Source organism: Cryptomeria japonica, chromosome 6 (genome assembly GCF_030272615.1).
Source record: "Cryptomeria japonica chromosome 6, Sugi_1.0, whole genome shotgun sequence".
In the NCBI taxonomy this organism is placed as follows: domain Eukaryota; kingdom Viridiplantae; phylum Streptophyta; class Pinopsida; order Cupressales; family Cupressaceae; genus Cryptomeria; species Cryptomeria japonica.
In genome coordinates this window covers 670,222,995-670,240,564 of record NC_081410.1, presented here as the reverse complement: position 1 = coordinate 670,240,564, position 17,570 = coordinate 670,222,995, and the positions used below count along the sequence as shown (strand labels likewise).

At 35.8% G+C, this 17,570-nt stretch overlaps 1 protein-coding gene across 2 annotated transcripts; it reads left to right on the top strand.

Annotated features, from left to right (window-relative positions):
* Window positions 1-1,653: 1,653 nt before the first annotated feature.
* On the top strand, window positions 1,654-16,477 carry LOC131080080 (thioredoxin X, chloroplastic). Of its 2 annotated transcripts, XM_058018174.2 has the most exons (3): window positions 1,654-1,878; window positions 1,996-2,182; window positions 15,594-16,477. In XM_058018174.2, the coding sequence occupies exons 1-3, from the start codon at window positions 1,829-1,831 to the stop codon at window positions 15,798-15,800; spliced, it is 444 nt and encodes a 147-aa protein (XP_057874157.1). In that variant the 5' UTR covers window positions 1,654-1,828; the 3' UTR covers window positions 15,801-16,477. The 2 variants fall into 2 exon arrangements, with proteins under 2 accessions (XP_057874157.1, XP_057874156.1); XM_058018173.2 differs by having other exon boundaries at window positions 1,659-2,182.
* Window positions 16,478-17,570: the final 1,093 nt, after the last annotated feature.

The window sequence follows — 17,570 nt, the reverse complement described above, 5'->3', positions numbered from 1 at the left end:
AAACTATGATAGTGAGAGGAAGGAGAATGATAAGAAGACAATGACAATAATAAAACATAGTAATGGCAGCAGTGCACATTGACTATATAAAACATAAGATATAATGGGCCAACATCAAGAAATGGTGATAATTAGCAAAGCATGGAAATAATATTTTCAGACCCCCTATAGTAGCAAATACATTGACAAGAACACACAATGAAAATCTTAAAACAACAAAGGATATAATCGTTACAAAATTTCATGATTAATCAATGTCTATCCCTTGTTTGAGGACAAGAAAGATTTTAGCTAGGGGAATGATGAGCCTATAAATTGTCCTATTTATTTCATGATTCATGAAACTTTATCCCATGTTTATAATGCCATTGTAACACATTTTCAAACATTATCTTGATTTCACGAAGCATTAACCATGATTAATGATTATTGATTTGCATTTGTATCTCTATCTAGTTAATGATAAATAGTGGTAATATATTATGATGAATAGTTATTAAATGTAAAGTATTGTGTAAGGATTAACATGTTGTTTGTAAGATATTTGAGTTGTTCATGTAGCTATAAATAAGAAAAGAGAAGTTGACAATTGTCACCATGTAGTTGTTGATTGGAAATGCTGAAAAAGTCAAAAACCCAATTTCAGGAAAATGGGCATATCTCCCTTGTTTCTTAATGAAATCTATATCTTCAAAATGATTTGGAAAGTTTAAAAGGGGATCTACCAACCCATTGAAGTGTTTGAATTGATTCACAATAGTTAAGGAGAAATATTCACCAAAAGTTGATTAAGACAAAATTGGCAGATTTTGAGGCAACGATTAAGGAATGAGTTATAATTTTGTTTGGACTCTTCTACCTCTATATAATCTCATGTAATTTGGAGTTATAATTCGGTTTAGACTCTTCTATGATGAGGATTGCCCCCCTACTTGAGTTACAATTGATCAATTGAGGAAGCTTGACAAGGAATTGGATAGGCTTCAACATTTTATGGATCAAATACTCAAATAGTGAGGCAATGTCGTTGATTGAAGGCTTGAGGAGAATAATTCAAAGTTATGAACAAGGTGTGGAAGTGTTGTGTAACATTGCTCATATTGTTGATACTAACATCATGCTTGTAAAAAGTTGTGTTGAAACTCTTGATACTTTATTCCTATAACTCAAGTTGATACAAGAGTTCGAAGAGGATAGTGGTAGAATTTTTATTTTTTTAATATCTTGAATGTGATCTATTGTCGATGGACCCTAAAAGGTTCTTAATGGGCTTACCAGAGATCAAGTCTTCTTGAGTGCAAGGCTCTAACATTATAAGAGATGAGGCTGGGATTGTGCTTCAGACAAATGATTGAAGATAAATAATCCTCCATCAAAACTACTCATTTAATTGTCTGCTACACAAAAAAAATTAAATTGACTTTTCCATATTAAACTAAAATGTTTACATGTATGCAATTTATAGAAAAATAAATCATTTATTCCTAGAACATCATGGGAGGACAGCATTTCTAAGAATTTGCTTCAAATCAATTAACGATCCATATTCTTCCCATTAAAATAATTAATACCCAAGAATCATTCATCGAGTCTCTATGATCTATCCCTGCTCCTTGGATTTAAAAAAGTTTACAAAACCCTGGCTAGATTTAGTCAAGATATCTTAAAAACGTAAAGAGGTGAGATTCTATTGGCAGCATTCTTGCTATGCTCGGATCCACTCATAGGTCATTTGGGTAAGTGTAGTGAACGTATATATCGTATGAGGAGGAAACAAGACTTGGGTATAGATTGATATCCATTCATTGGAAAAAGAAAGGCAGGGTTGATGGCAGCCATGGACATATGCAAATTACAGACATTTAGTACTTCAACTGTGTATTTTTCCATTCCTCCATTTCATTCTAATTTCTCCACAAGGCCATGTAGGCAAAAGATTTTTCCCTGGAAGAGGCATCAATGCACAATATCTTCAAAACCCATTTCTGTTTGCAGAACATCTGCCGCTGGCTGTAGGGGGCTTATGAAAGGCTTGATGGTGACTTGCAAGGCTAGTAGTGTTGGCGAGAGCGAGTTTGAAGAGAAGGTGGTGAATTCAGAGCTTCCTGTGCTCGTTGACTTTGTGGCAGACTGGTGTGGCCCTTGCAAATTGGTGGCACCAATTATTGATTGGGCTTCTGAGGTGCCTTCGCTTTCCCTCGTCCAATTCATGACGTTCTGCAGAGTATTTTATGTTTAGATGGGTGGGTAATAATGAATTCGATCGTGAATGTCAAAATTCTGTTCGCTTTTGGTGCTTTTGAATGTTTTCAGCTAATCAAATTCCCTTTTCTTTCACTTAGCCAATGTTCGAAATTTAGTTCCAATGTTCGAAATTTAGTTATCTTATAATTGTATGCACTTAATTTACAATTTTAGGGTAATATCCACCTTGGATTAGCTCCTATAGCTTCAGGGTGTATCCTGGATTGTGTTGGTCTTGTTCGAGAGTTAGAATTAGAGTTTTTCTTTTCTTTTTTGGTCCTGAACAATTTACATTGGAGGGTATTCCTGAGCTCCTCTGACATATTTTTTGTCAGTTTCAATATGATTTCTCCATTTCTTTCCATTTATTCGTTTTAGATAGGTGGGTGTTAATGGTTTGGTCCTGGCGAGAAAAAAACATTTGTTTGTGAAACATCGGAATTTTTTCTGTCTGTAAATCAAATTCTTAACCGATGATATTGCAAATGGTATGGGAAGATGTGATCATTGACCTAGACAGCTGTAACACGATCAATATCACATTTGTATAGAATTTTAAGGTACTTCTAGATTTTGTATGCATCATAGACATGCTACTTGAATCTATATTGTGCCAGCAATTGACATAGTATGAGACTATTCAGGAATTTATTTTTATTTTGCATTTGTGAGGCTCTGGGCCCAAAGGGCTGCCCCCCCGCTAATTAGATGCATGCATTCAAAGTTTGGCTGGTGATAATTACTCCAGATGATACTTTGACCCAGGTTCTTAATTACAGAAGGAATCACCGCAGTCTTGTGAATGTAAATAACCAATAGTCTCATGTTTGCGTAGTTGGCGTGAAAATTTTCCCTACCTAATTGGTATTGGCTGCTGACCGTAGAGGATGGAGGATTGAAGCATTGTTGTAAGTATGGGGAAATGTGGAAAGCCAGAGGATACTTTGACCCAGGATCTTAATCACAGAAAGAATCACCCCAGTCTTGTGAATGGTAAATGCCCAACGGTCTCACGTTTGAGTATTTTGTTGAAATATAGCTAGGTCGTATCCCTTGATTGGGCAGACCTAGCTTGGTAAATGTTTGATGGGCCTAATTATGTGATTATATTATGTAGCTTGTGAATGTTAAAGGGCAGGCCCTATTTGGGCGCTCAACTTGTGAATCAGTTGTGAACCAGTTGTCAATAAATTGTAATCCAAATGCAAGTTATTCCAATTTAACCTTAATGTCGGCAAACCAAACTTAAGTGCCGGTGAAACAGATTAACAGATATAGCAGTACTGGTTTAACTTAATGCATGAAACATAAAGAGAAACAACATCCACAACACATAACACAAAGATTTTGACGTGGTAACCCGGTAATGGAAAAACCACGGTGGGAAACCTTACCCACAATCAGATGATACTACTGCAGATAGTATGTGTATACAAATGGGGTCTGCACTTGCAGAAAGGCCAACTGCCTAGAGCTCACTGTTCAATCACAAAATAGGAGTCACACTGACTACACAATTGGATGGTTAAATCCAATGATAATGTACTGCTCAAAATAGCATCTCCAATGCTGGATTCAGTACCGGTTAAGCTCTGAACATGAGTGTCAAAACACCTTCATAACCTTCCTTCAACCTTCGAATAATGTCTGCGTGATTCACACAAGGATCTGCTTATTTTCGCTCTTCACTATTCGAATACACTCATCATTACGATCTTCAATAAGATCTTACAATCATTTATACAAAACCTAAGACCAAATGAATAGGTCGGCTCACTAAAGATATTACATTTAAATCAATTACAAATAAGTCTTGATGCGATACAACACGTCGGCTCAATACATTTACCACAATAACCAATCAATAAACAATCTCCATAACGTGCCATGCTGATCTGGAATAGATAACATGTACCGGTCCATAACCTAGACCTATCTGCCGGTAAATGCAAATCTGTCAACCCGATTAGACCAATAAGCAAAACACCAAAGCCAAACTTCCAATCCATGTCTTCGACATAACCAAATGATCTCCAAGTTATCATCGCTGCCGGTGAACAATATAACCTACTGGTGAGCACATACCGGTGACTGTGCATAAGCCACTAACCATACCGGTGAACATAATGTAAACCTCCAAGAAGACAAGTGTTGACATCAATGACAAAACCAATGCAACACATGACAAAGTCATCCATAATACCAACAGTGTTATAGAAAATGATAGAAAACGGCCATGCAGTTTATAAGAAGGGAAATTGGAGGTTTTCTTCACTAGCTTTAACCCATTATTCTGTGAATCTATGTAAAGAAGGGGGGATTCATGATTTTTATTTATTTTTAATACTCTGCTAGTTCCCTGCTTTGTTGTAATGTGCATATTCATTTTTTAAGGTTTCTGTGCGTTGTCTCCATGTAGTCATATTCTCATAAAAATTGTGCAGCCTGCCTAACTGATCATTTGGAAGCGATTGTGAAGAGGAGACTCATCAGGCTGCTTTGGGGAAAAGTTGAAACTATGCTCTCAAAAACATAGAACACATGATAACTGCTGCTGCCTCAATTTCTATGTGAAGAAGGAAAATTCTGTAGTTGAAAAGCAAAGCTGGCAATTATTTTGGGACCTCACTTCTAATTTCTGGTGGCAAGTAGAGGAATGTGAGTGTTGGATATGTGTTGTCTACTTTGCATATTTTACAACCCTTACAGACTGTATACCCTGCCATGATTGGAGCCCAGGGCAACACTCTGGTTGGCTGTATGGTGGACCAGCAGCCCCTCACCTCCAAGGAACTTTGTTTGGGTCTCTATAGGTGGTTTTTCAGCCAATGTTTTTATACCCATTGTCTTATAATTTCACTTAGTAGGTTTCCCTTATTGTTGTTTATATAAATACTTGAAGATGGATAAGGGTTAAGCACAAGTTCAAATATCTTAATGTATTGTGAACGGTTGAGTTAATATAGTAAGTCCATGCTGTTTTTGTTGGGTTTAATGAAAGAGTTTCCCAGAACAAATTTTCTTGGATTTAACTCTTGTTTTCTTCAAGGACAAAAGATTAATGTCCTTTTTATCCACTTAGTTTTGTCCCTGTTAAACTGCATGAAATTTTGTACTTATGATTAGGTTGTAATACACTTTTACATTAAAATAAAGTGACCACAACATCCAAAACTAACCAAATCAAGACAGGAAATCCAATACCAAACAACCTAAAACCTTATATGATCCCATACATCATACCAAGAGTAATATATGATCTAAAACTGCCAATCCAAAACCTGAAGAAAAAATCCAAGGTTCACCAAATTAACTTGGTTTCTGTGCCAAGGCCGCATAGATGCACTACCAAATTTCAGAATGTGGGATCACTGGCCAGTTAAGCTCTCAAAAGAATCAATTCAATTTGCAGAGGTGAGTTTGATTTTCATCAGTTCAATGTTTCCCACTCAGTTTATATATTTATTTTATAGATAAAATGAAAAAGAGCCTATAATTTTATTATAATTAGTATCAGTAGATACATATATACAAGAATTCAAACAGAACACAAAAGACTGCAGGATTGGTCAGATTTACAGTGCAGTTATAAAGGCAATAAAGGCTGTGAAGCAAAGAAAACCAGAAGAAAGACATTGGTACTCAAGAGCATTCAGATGAACTAGATATACCACCATTAACTGGCTTGGAAGGACTAGGAGGGGATGACTTCAAATAGGGGGAGGGGTGAGGAGCCTGAGTTGGAGCATGTCACCACAGAAAGCTCACCGTGTCAAGTATTCCTTTCACTCTAGAGACCACCCCTTTGTCCAACTCAGACTGGTGAGAGTCAAGTGCACTCTTCAGGTGCAGACCACGGTCATTTAGAACCCCATTCTGCGAAGTTCTGTAGACACAAGAAATCACAGGATCATCCTGTAGCTGAATAAGTGTGAACAGACTGGAAATTGGAGCTGAGACTGCAAATAAATCGTAATCCTCCAAGGCTGCACAAAAAATTCTCTCCGGGACAAGGTATTCCTGCACATACCCAAATCCAAGCACTTCCACAAATTCCACATTATGATTCAATGTCCATCACATTGGAGAGGAACATTGATACAACCTCTGAGAACAACAGTTTTCTTGGTGTGTCCCTGAGCAGATCTTCACCCACAAGCAAACAAATAGTAGCTTAAACATGATGGCAGATGGAGGAGGAGACATGCAAAAGCTTGCTTGTATCATATGGCCCCATTCCAGGAGGTTCCCTTTTTTGCAGCTGGATGTAGATTCTTTTATTCATCCTAAATTGTTTCATAGTGACCCCAACCTGAAGAAGAAACCAAGCAAATGCACATTTTGAAAGCCAAGTATGGCTTTTTATGTATGACCTCCATATGGCTGGTTCAAGAAATCAAATGCCCATTTAATTCCATCTTTAATTCACTGCTCCTCAAGGCTAAGGACTTAGGGGAATGGTGATGCTGATGTGATATTTGGAATTAGGAGAGGCCTTCCTACAGATTTGCAACAAACTGAGATCAAATCAGACTTTAATTTGCCCATTACGAGATCAAAGGGAAAAATGAGTGACAATTATGAACTAGCTGTTAAGACACAGATATCAGCATGCCTCTGATGCCTGCCATTTATTGAGCCTAATGATGTTTGGTGATAAGGTGGAATATATGTTCCTGTGAGAGAAGATCAAGGGATTGAGATTAGCTTTTTACCATGCCCTCCCATAGAACATTCAATAATTTATGACACTTTGGAGCTGAAGAAGGGGTAAAAATAGTTGTGTCTTTGACTTGGTCAAGTGCTAAATTGGTCAAGAGGTCAGCCACCTTAGTTGCTTCTTTGTAGCAATGGCTACAGTCATATTTGTCAATGTCATCTAATAAGCTCCACACGGAATGAAAGGTATGTAGAAACCTCTATTTGGAAACCTTTCTGTCTTTAATTGAATTGATGATGAGCATAGAGTCACCTTCAATTGAAATGTTCATGAAGTTGCCTTTCTTTACCCAGTTGAGAGCCATTAACGGGGCATATGTTACAGCTATGTTGTTTCCCCCTACTGGGAATTTGTTTTGTGGACAGTAACGTGATTTTGTTTTCTTTCTTTCTTTGAATTGTACAGTCACTCTATTGCCACCTTTTCACCACTTGCCATTGAATTAGCAGGTCAGGTTAGCAAACATTGATATCTTTTTATTTATTGGCATAGTTATGATATGAACCTGGAGTCTAACCACTAAGAAAACCTTCATTACCATATTTTCAAAGATAATATAAAGTGTCATTTTTGATCAAATTCCAAGCTTTAGCTAAATCATCAGTCCAGCTTTAGCTATCCCCTAGAGCAACTCTACAAGAATGTGGAATGCTACACAAGTTCACCGAAGGTTGTCATCCAACATTTTGTCTTACAGTACCAAAAGACATGCTTCATAGAAATATCAAATATATCAAAAAATACATGAAAGAGACCTATAAAACCAAGATAGACCAATCTCTTGTACATCACTAATCCCGTTGTGAATCTGGAAACAAGTAATACAAGCTTTCCAGATTCAATGTCAGGGAGGAGATAAAGTTTAAAACTTAAACAAGTTGAAATCAGACTTAAATTATATCAATGATAAAGTTACTAGTGCTAATTCCATGGGATCAAGATTCCCAGTGAGCATATGCAATTATCTTCTACTGTTCCCATTCTTTCCTCTGAAAACCAAAGTATAATGCTTATTGATGAAAGCCTGTTTGAAGTTGATTCCCTATCCATCTCTAATGGGACTCATGTTCCTCTAAGGCCTTGCAAATTCTCTAAGCAACAAAAAGATCCTTTTAATTTTAAGAGGCTTTGCATATGGTACATTGCAGGTAGTACAATTTTTGAGAAGCAATATCTAAGCTTAATCATCAATGATGTGATAACCCATCTAGCACTAAGAACCCAGCTGGTGGTTTAAACATATATAATTCTTCAGTTTCCTGTCGTTAGTGGTCCAACAGTCTAAAGTCACCTGATGCATGTCTTTGCTGTCATATGGAAAGCTTTTGACCCAAGTATTTGGGGACATCTATCACTTTTATGCAATTCCAAAATGTAGCAGATTTGTCTTCAACTTTTGTGCCACCTGTTCCCACAACTCTGATTTTGATGTGTGATGCCTGAAAGCAAACTGTAATCCCAAGTATTAATAAACATAATAATATTGACTTTATCCTGATTTGACATCTGATGTTAATCATGTACATACCTAGGACTATATCACTTATGTTTTTTCCACTCTATACTGGTATACAAAATTTCATATAACATGCAAGGAATTCGGTAGCACAATGCAAAGACAGTGATTCATAGCTATAGTGAGGAAGAAATTGTCAGCAAAACAGTGAATAGTGAGTTCATTTTTATAGGGATCAGTTTAGTTAATATACCTGATTGGACCTAGCGCTATTTTCCATATAATGTGGGTGTGAAGAGGAAGCCTTAGAAAAGGTATTTTCCAAACACACCTTTACTTGATATATTACATGACAATAAGGCAAGTTTTCACAAAATAAAGGCTAAAACTTAGAGCTCTAAGCGTAGCAACTATAAAAGGCTATTGGTGTGTATTGTATGGTATGCTATTTTAAAATCCATTTTAAGTGCAAGAAATTCTACGAACAATAATGCTATCTAAGATTTATTTGCTTTGGGTAAATCTATCCGCTTACGATTCACCAGAATGGAATGTTTATGCTTTTTAAATTTTTTGTTTTGAGAGAAAAATGCCTTGGCAAGGATTTTCTAGGTTACCTTCAACAGCGTAGTAGTATACAAACTTGTGACAAATTCAAGATCATTGAATATATAATTTATTTGCTATGTTAATTAGATTATCGTATTATTGGGCTTTGAGAGATTCATCAGAGACTCTCAGAAAATTTACCCTCATCAAAGCAGACTTTTAAACATTGAGGCTAACTTACCAGTTTGGGTTTGAATATTTGGTCACAGCAATTTTTTTTGAGGGGGTTCGGTACACACGCGCACATGCGTGTGCACACACACGCACGCACGCGCACACACACACACATGCAGCCATATAATAGGAATTAAGTTTAGAATATCACATAGCATCATATGATAAACAAAACCACCATAAAAGTTAAAAATACTACTTCGGATGTCAAATTTTCTAACTCAAATGTTACAATAGATAGTCATTCATCAATATTGGAATAATAAAATCAATAACTAGTGTCACATGGGTCTTCATAAAACTCATCATCATCATTGACTTCAGATGCTGTGGATAGATTAGAAGAATTGCAAGGAGTGCCAGTGACGCTTTCACTAAAAGTATGGTGCTAGGCTGCTAGTTATTTGACACCTCCAAAAATAAAAAATTGTGGGAAGTAGAATTATCCAATTTAGTATGCGCTAGCTTTATATACCATATTTTTGTTGCCTCTTTGTTGTATTCATTTTGTTTGTGCAAAAGAAGGTGCAAGCTGGAATGCACATGCACTAACTCATTTGCATTTTTTGATTTCAATTGGCTGCACTTTATTGAGTGGATGAAAGTATATGTGTGTCAGTTTTGCTTAGATGAAGACAAATTGACAACCTATAGAAGCAAAGTTAGAGAGTTAGAATTATAAAATTATAAATGAAACTTCAAATTTGAAAATATTTTAGATAAAAAATAAAAAAACTTATGATAAAGCTTTGATCACAAGAGGCTGTAGGTGTTGGAATGCTTAGCCATGGAGGTACCACCAATTTTGAGCATCTTTATTCTTGTCATGAAAGGTGGAAATAGTTTGCCCATTGAAGTGCACAAAATCAACAAACTCATTTGTGACTACAATCTACAAAGTAGGATCATACTCAAGATGGTCCTAGTAAAATTAAGAAGATATTACACAATCTCACCAAGTGTCATCTAAGATAATTTGCTTAATATTCGTTGCCCTCTCACTATTCAATTATCTCTATAGAAATCAAAGTTGGTTGAATACTATTCTAGAAAGTGCCTCTTGAACTTTCACAAGTCATCTGAAGACAATTGTGTTGGAGAGAATTGAGACTCAATAAATTATTGAAATGAAATGTAAATTTTATATTGTTCACTTACCTTTAACAACTACAAGTTTGAGAATGTTTTGAATATGGCCTATGACATGTGGTGGTTGGTGATGAACATATGTATTTCTTCATCCTCAACATACACTTATTTGATCCAACCAATTATGTTACTAATTTTTGTAGCATAAGGTTTTGCAAGTAGACAACACAAAATGTTCAAAAGATGTGTGCATAAGTTAATAGGTGGGCTTAGTGAAATTAAGAAGATATTTCACTCAATCCCACCAAGTTTCATCCAAAGATCATTTGCTTAATATTTGTTGAACTTTCATTATTCAATTACTTTTAAATGGATCAAAGTCGGTTTAAAACATTCTAGAAAAGTGCCTCTCAAGCTTTCACGAGTCATCTCAAGACAGTCATACTCAACAACCTAAAATACAATAAACTAAATAAGAGAAAATACTTTAGTTTAAGAAAAAAATCACTGCAATGAAATGTAAATTTTTATATTGTTCACTTACTTTCAACAACTCCAATTTTGAGAATGTTTTGAATATGGCCTATGACATTTGGTGGTTGGCAATGAACATTTGGATCTCTTTGGGCTCAGCACATTCATTTGATCCAATCAATTTTGTTGCCAATTTTTTGTAGCATAAGGTTGACCCAATGGACAATACAAGATGCTCAAAAGATTTGTGAATAACATCTCAATCAATGTTCCAGACACTTAACGATTTTTTATGTTGTCTATTATGACTTGGACAACTTGACTAGGCCCCACTTTCTCAATGACCCATATGAGGATGTCAACAATAAATTGTGTATCCTTTATTTGCTCTTCACAACCCACAGTTTTTGGAAACAATGCCCCTTTAGAGGACATTGCAATCACATTGATCAAGGGCTGATTTTTGACATCATTCCATTCATAAAAAACGGACAACGTTGGGCCTCAGTGAATTGTTTACTAGTTTCATTTTCGTTGCGATAAAGTTCTATACACCTTCTCATAACCTAGGCCTTTGTACTCTTTTGGAGCCTCATTAATTTTGCTCACCATTTCTTGCCAATATGGTGAACAAAGAACATAAAAGGACAAACCATTTGCATTAATGCATCTTACGATGTGTTTATTGGCAATCTTTTGTTTTTCATTTTGAAATGTTATTTCAAATAGTCCCTTTGTTTTCTTATATGAAGTGGCTCTTCTTGAGGTGTGGCAAAAATTGGGTGGCTCTCTACCACAACTTTAAAAATAGATGGGTAAAAAGAAGGCATTATTGCTTAAGATCACTTTCTTGCTAAAGGATGAATTGTTTTATAGGAAATTGCATCATTTGCTTGCTCTTGCTCTTTAACATATTCAAAAATTTGAGATGTTGGATTGGTGCACCCTTTTTGCTTGGGCAAGTTTAATGTCCATTCAAGGAATGCCACTCAAATGGGCATTTACCTGACTATATGAGCGTGTATACCTCACAATTCACATCACACTCATTGCAAATCCCAACATATCGCTACTACCCAGAATATATTGTTTTATGCAAACATACTTCAACAATGTTGAATTTGGGTCTATTTTGGAATAGGGTTGGCCCATGGAGCTAAAAGTGGTTGCCATTATAATCACTTTGGCAACAAATTTGGAAAACAACACATTTTAGACAAATGAAAACAAAAAATATATATCCTAACTCATTTAATTTTAAACATAGAAGTGTTGTTGGGTAATTATGTCATGTTGTAATTAGAACGTTACGAGTGTTAAGGGTTGGTGGTTGCGTGATGGTTGTCGGCAGTTGGCACCGGACAACCTACACCGACACCTATATATATGTACTTGGTTTCCTATTTCAGTGTGTAGATATTGTCGAAGAAAGTTATGTTTTGAATGTTCTTCTGTTTACTTGCATTGCTGTATACTGTCATATTTACTACATTTCTGTACTGTTATTCACTATTGAAACACACACCCCTGGGGGAAAACAAGAAGAAATAAAACAAAGCAAGAGAGTTTGTTTGTTAAAAAAAAGAGAACAAAAGAACAAAAAAGACTTATTTCTTTTCCAACAATCTTCTTCTATGATCACTTTGGTAGTGAATGGGCTCTTACACATGTAGGAATGGCGACCCAACCTCTTTGGAACCTTCAACAATCAATCTTCAACTCTATTTGTGTAATGATAAAAAAGAATGAATGGTTTTTGTTTTTTGCATTCAAAATGAGGTAAAATGAGTTTGTTTTAGTATTTCAAATGGTTTAAATGACACTTTCAGGATTAGGGCTCACATTATTATATTTTTTGGTAATTCTAAGTGTAAAAAAAGTAAAATTAAAATACGAAAAATCCTTTTTTCAGGGCAATTTCTGTTTGGGTCTTGCTAAATGGACTCAGATTCACCCATCAGCCAAATCAAGGTCTGTTTAGCAGGACCCTGGACAGCCCTGCAGCTGATCCATCTCAAAGATTATTTTTTCTGACAAAAAGGTAAAAGAGCCATGAGGGGAAGAAATCATTTCCAAGCAAATATTTGTTAGCTATTGAGTCATTGACATCAATGTGGCACAGTGTGTATCTAAGGACAGTGGTTGGTCTTAGATACTCCTTCCAGAATTAGACACATTGTGAGGAACAACGTCCATGCACGTCTGCTTTCCATTTCTTGGGTTTGAAGTACCATTTAATCATGACCGAAACTTCTCACAACATCAAGGCATTTTGAAAGACAACTTTTGGTTGTCGTAGCTTAGTGGCTTCAATGCACTAAAAGGCATCTATGAGTGAGAATCTTGAAAAAAATCTTTGAAGGCTATTACCAACTTTAAGCCAGTAATTGAGTGAGTGCTTGGCTTAGAAACTTGTCCTGGCAGTATTTGGTTGAAGGTCTGGCTTTGGAGAATCTTCTTTGCATGTTCAGTTTCCCTCTCAATGGCTATACCAGCACACCTTCAAATAGTTGCATTGGAATACCTTAGCCTATTAGAAACAGAGGTGGTGCCTACAAGTTATTGACTCTGACAATGTATTCAGCTAGTCTTCACCATGCCTGGAATTTTAATCCTAGTTTCATTTGATGTAATTGAATCCTGTTTAGGGTTTTCAAATGGGAGATATTGATGATATTGGTTATCCGTCTCCCTGCTACAGAAAGTTTATTGGCTTACAATAACCAAAGTAGATATCGAACACCACAGAAAAGTGTGGACCATGAGCTGCAATTTGCTATGGTGGTCAAGATGACAAGATCCCTTTCAGAAAACCATGGTCCAACAATAATCAAAACAGTGATATCCTCGCATGGGAGGAATTATTGGGATTTGAGGGGATTCATTGCCACTTTGCTGGAGCAATGAACAATTTTAAATAATGATCAGTGCCTTCTTTGAAAAAAAATGAAAAAAAGTTATTTGGTAAGTTGATGTAAATATATATATATATATATTTTTTGAGATCTTGAGCAGGGTTGTCCCCTGCACAAATACTCTTATTTAGCCTAGGTAACTACATTGTGTGGCGTTCATGGCAGATAAATGTTCTAAGGGTTTGGGTAAACTTTTAAGGCTTGGTGAGAAATGAATAGTCATTTCATCCTTTGGGAACACTGAAGCTTAGGTGGTTTCTTAGCTGAACATTTTTAAAACTTATTTCAAATCATGGCTTCTAAAAGGATTCGAGTGAGAAAGTGCGTGACTACTAGAGGATAGGGATTCAGATGCTCTCAAGATCGAGAATACTCTTCTGACTGAATAAACAGACTATGAGAGCTAAGGAAATGTTGAATAACTTTGGAGAAAACTTCTTGGCTTGCTTGAGCACCATTATTCCACTTCAAACTTGCAGAAACGGGAGGAATTGAGCCATCGAGAGGAACTGCTCTTAGGGCCAGAGTGCTTCACTAGAAACAAGATGATGCAAACTGCTAATGTGAAGATGAAACAAGAACAGAGTGTAATATTCTTTGAAATTTTTATGTATGGTGAGAACTTGGCAATACAAGATCTATAAAATACTAAGTTACTGATTTCGGCTTGGGTCTGGTTAGATTTGTTTTGGGTTTGTCCATCCATCCATATATATATATATAGATATATCTTAAAAGCAAGAACAATAAACGAAATCACTATAAAAATTAAAAATATTACTTTAAAGTTTAATGTCATTTGGTCAAATACTCCAGTGCCATGATACATATTCATTGTTTAATATTAAAATAATAAAATTAAAAATGATATTATTAAAAGTTTATAAAAAATCAAACATAACTAAAAAACTATATTGGTTCCATTATATTTGGTAGATATCATTACGAAGCTTTTATATTTGTTAGATATCATTACGAAGCTTTACTTTTTCATTTCATTCATTTATTTATGCCAAACAATTAAAAATGACTCCAAAAGCATCAGAACAGAATTTTCTTGTAATAGCTATAGTTCCAATGATGGCATCGAAGGCACTACCAACATGCACATATTCTGGAACCTGACCAGGAATGCAGAGCAGTGCCAAGGTATCAAAGCTGTGTGGCACCCTGCTGAAGGACATCGAGCAGGCCAAAATCAATTACTGCAGCATCAAGAATCTTCTGGATTGCACACCTTCAATGGGCAACTTCACAAGCAAGTGGGGACCTTTCTCTATGGAAGAGCTCCAGATGTTCATGAAAGGCAACGATCCTTTTGCCAATCCTACAGTCCACAACTTCTAGGATATTCATGAAGGCTGCAATTCCATGCTCAAATGCCTCCAAATGCAGCAAAAAAGATCCACAGAAAGCTCAAATGACAATTTGTTTTAAAAAAAGTCATTTGTCCCGAGAAGCTTTTCTCTGGGTAGTCAAAATTGCCTGGGTTCATCATGGGCTTGTCTGGAATGAACCCACAGTGCTCTGTGCATCTCCTGGCATATCAAATCAGAATCTGGACAGGGTATGAACCAGACCTAGATCCTGCCAATGCTATGTACAGATTGGTAACGTAGATTAAATACAAAACGTATTCAGACTCCATAAAATTATGAAAGAAGATTGTGGAAATAGCTAGGTTGAAAATATTTAATCAACATTTCAGATCTCCTTCCATAATCCATCATCAGGATAGAGAAAGATATGAATGCATAGACTATTAGTGCTCCTCTTTGATCCATGCTATGCAACAATTTGTAGTTCCTAAATAATTTTACACTATGGCATATAGATTCCTTGATTTCCTTGTTTCTGAAACATTGGAGCTGTCTAAATTATTCACTGACATTAAATCTCTATATCTTTGCAGGAGTATTCCGGAAAATTAAAAGTCTTCAAAATTGACCATGATGCTAATCCTCAACTTGTGGAGAAATTCAAAGTCTATGGCTTACCTACTTTAATACTGTTTAAAGATGGAAAAGAAGTTTTAGGAAGTCGAAGGGAAGGGGCCATTACAAAGGATAAACTTAAGGCATATCTGGACCAATTATTGGAGTCAGTGGCAACATTGTAAAATGCCTCATAATCAGTAGTATGCAAATCATCATTTATGAGGAGAAATTTATTTCTTGTACTTTTAGTTATTGTTTGAAAAAAATGACGGTGAAAACACTGGATTTATTCCATGTTCAATCTGTTATCCTTCTCGATGAGGTATCTCTTTCTTGTACTCTAGTCATATCAGAGAGAGAAAAGATGAAGTGATGGATATTTTTCTTGGTAATGCTGTCTAGTATGACAGTAAAAAAGTTTTCTGAGTCTCTAATGAAGAATTCTTTATCATTTCATTTGGAGAATTAGAGTACACAGCAGTTCAATGCATAAGTCAAATCTCATTTAGGATTGTTTGACAAATTTTCTTGATAAAGAAAACTGGGAATGGCTACTGAAGCAGTTCTCCATTTTCATTTCTCAGACATGTAACAAATTGAAGAAAAGCAACAGACATGAATGTATCATATAAGGGGAAACATTTTGCTGCAAAATTCACAGGCATCCTCAGCTAGGCTTGAGATCAAGTTTGCATTTTATCTTGGAAATTAATCCAATCCCGTAGTATTTTGCATGCCTGTAATTTGACACTTCCGTGTCAAGGATGCTGCATTATTTTGCTCACATTTACATCTATTTTCCTCGCTCAATTGACAGATATCTTTCAAAACCATCTATGAAAATAAATTCCTTGCTGAAGTATATAATGTTGTTTGACTTTTGTGTTTCATGTGAGAATGGCAAGTCTACTTGTGACTCGAATAAGAAACCAAGTGCTGCAATAAGTGCAGACTTGAAGATGAGGCTACTGCTAAAATTAATCAGTCAGTTAAACTAGAAAATTCAATTTTGGGATTATTCAAGCTGATAAAACCCCAACCTATAAATTAATGATACTTACAAATTTGTACAAAACTATATCTAAATTCATCCATCAACCTATTTTAGTTGGTAGAGAATGGTGGATTTCATTTTGAGATTGTTGTACAGTATACAATAATGTTGGAATATGTGGAAGCCGCTGGTTGCAAGAATTGATGTTCTCTATATTATTTTGCACGCTACAGTCCTAGATACTGTTTCTTAAGATAGATTAGTGGGGGTTCTATAGGGTTCCCCTATCCATGAAATATAAAAAGCACATTATACTTTCGAATGAGTTCCTATCAACAGGAACCTTTTGGGCTGTAAGCATTCTCAAAGCTACTGGGTTACCACAAACTAACTCACTACAGACCAGCTAACCAATTCCATAATAAAACAATCCTTTTTTTTTTGTTTCATGTGCAATCTCAATACCATTTTCAGCAAAGCATTCCTTTTGGATTTGGATTCCTACTTTTAACTGTCGTCCATTTCATTGTTTGAGGATTCAATTGCCCTTTTTTCAATGTCATTTTCACTAAACTTTCCAATTTTGTAGGAGAATTTTTCATTATTAGACAGAGAATCTTGCTCTATAATTGCCCACATATGATAATTCTAAAAGTTTTAAGATTTCTTCTCTGTTCATTCCTGCGCCATTAATTGTCTTTTAGCTTTCTTTATAAGGTTCTTAATTTTTTGCTTCAATGCATCAGCCATATCCCTATCCTTGACTTCTTTTCTAAGAACTCCTTGCACATATATTAAGTCCAAACAATTATCGTCACCCCAGGCTTCATTATACTCTTACTTACCCTGGGCCAGTGGCTGTAGATACAAAAAGGTCTAATCAATTGGTGTTGGGGGTACACAACCTTCCACCATATGGCAATTCCAACTACAAATAGTATTTTTCCTTACCTACCTA

Bases quoted from the DNA above. Each gene is read 5' to 3' on its own strand.
- LOC131080080 (XM_058018173.2), top strand. From the start codon at position 1,829: ATGGCAGCCATGGACATATGCAAATTACAGACATTTAGTACTTCAACT. The intron at 2,183-15,593 runs GTGCCTTCGCTT...ATATCTTTGCAG, and splicing joins TTATTGATTGGGCTTCTGAG to GAGTATTCCGGAAAATTAAA.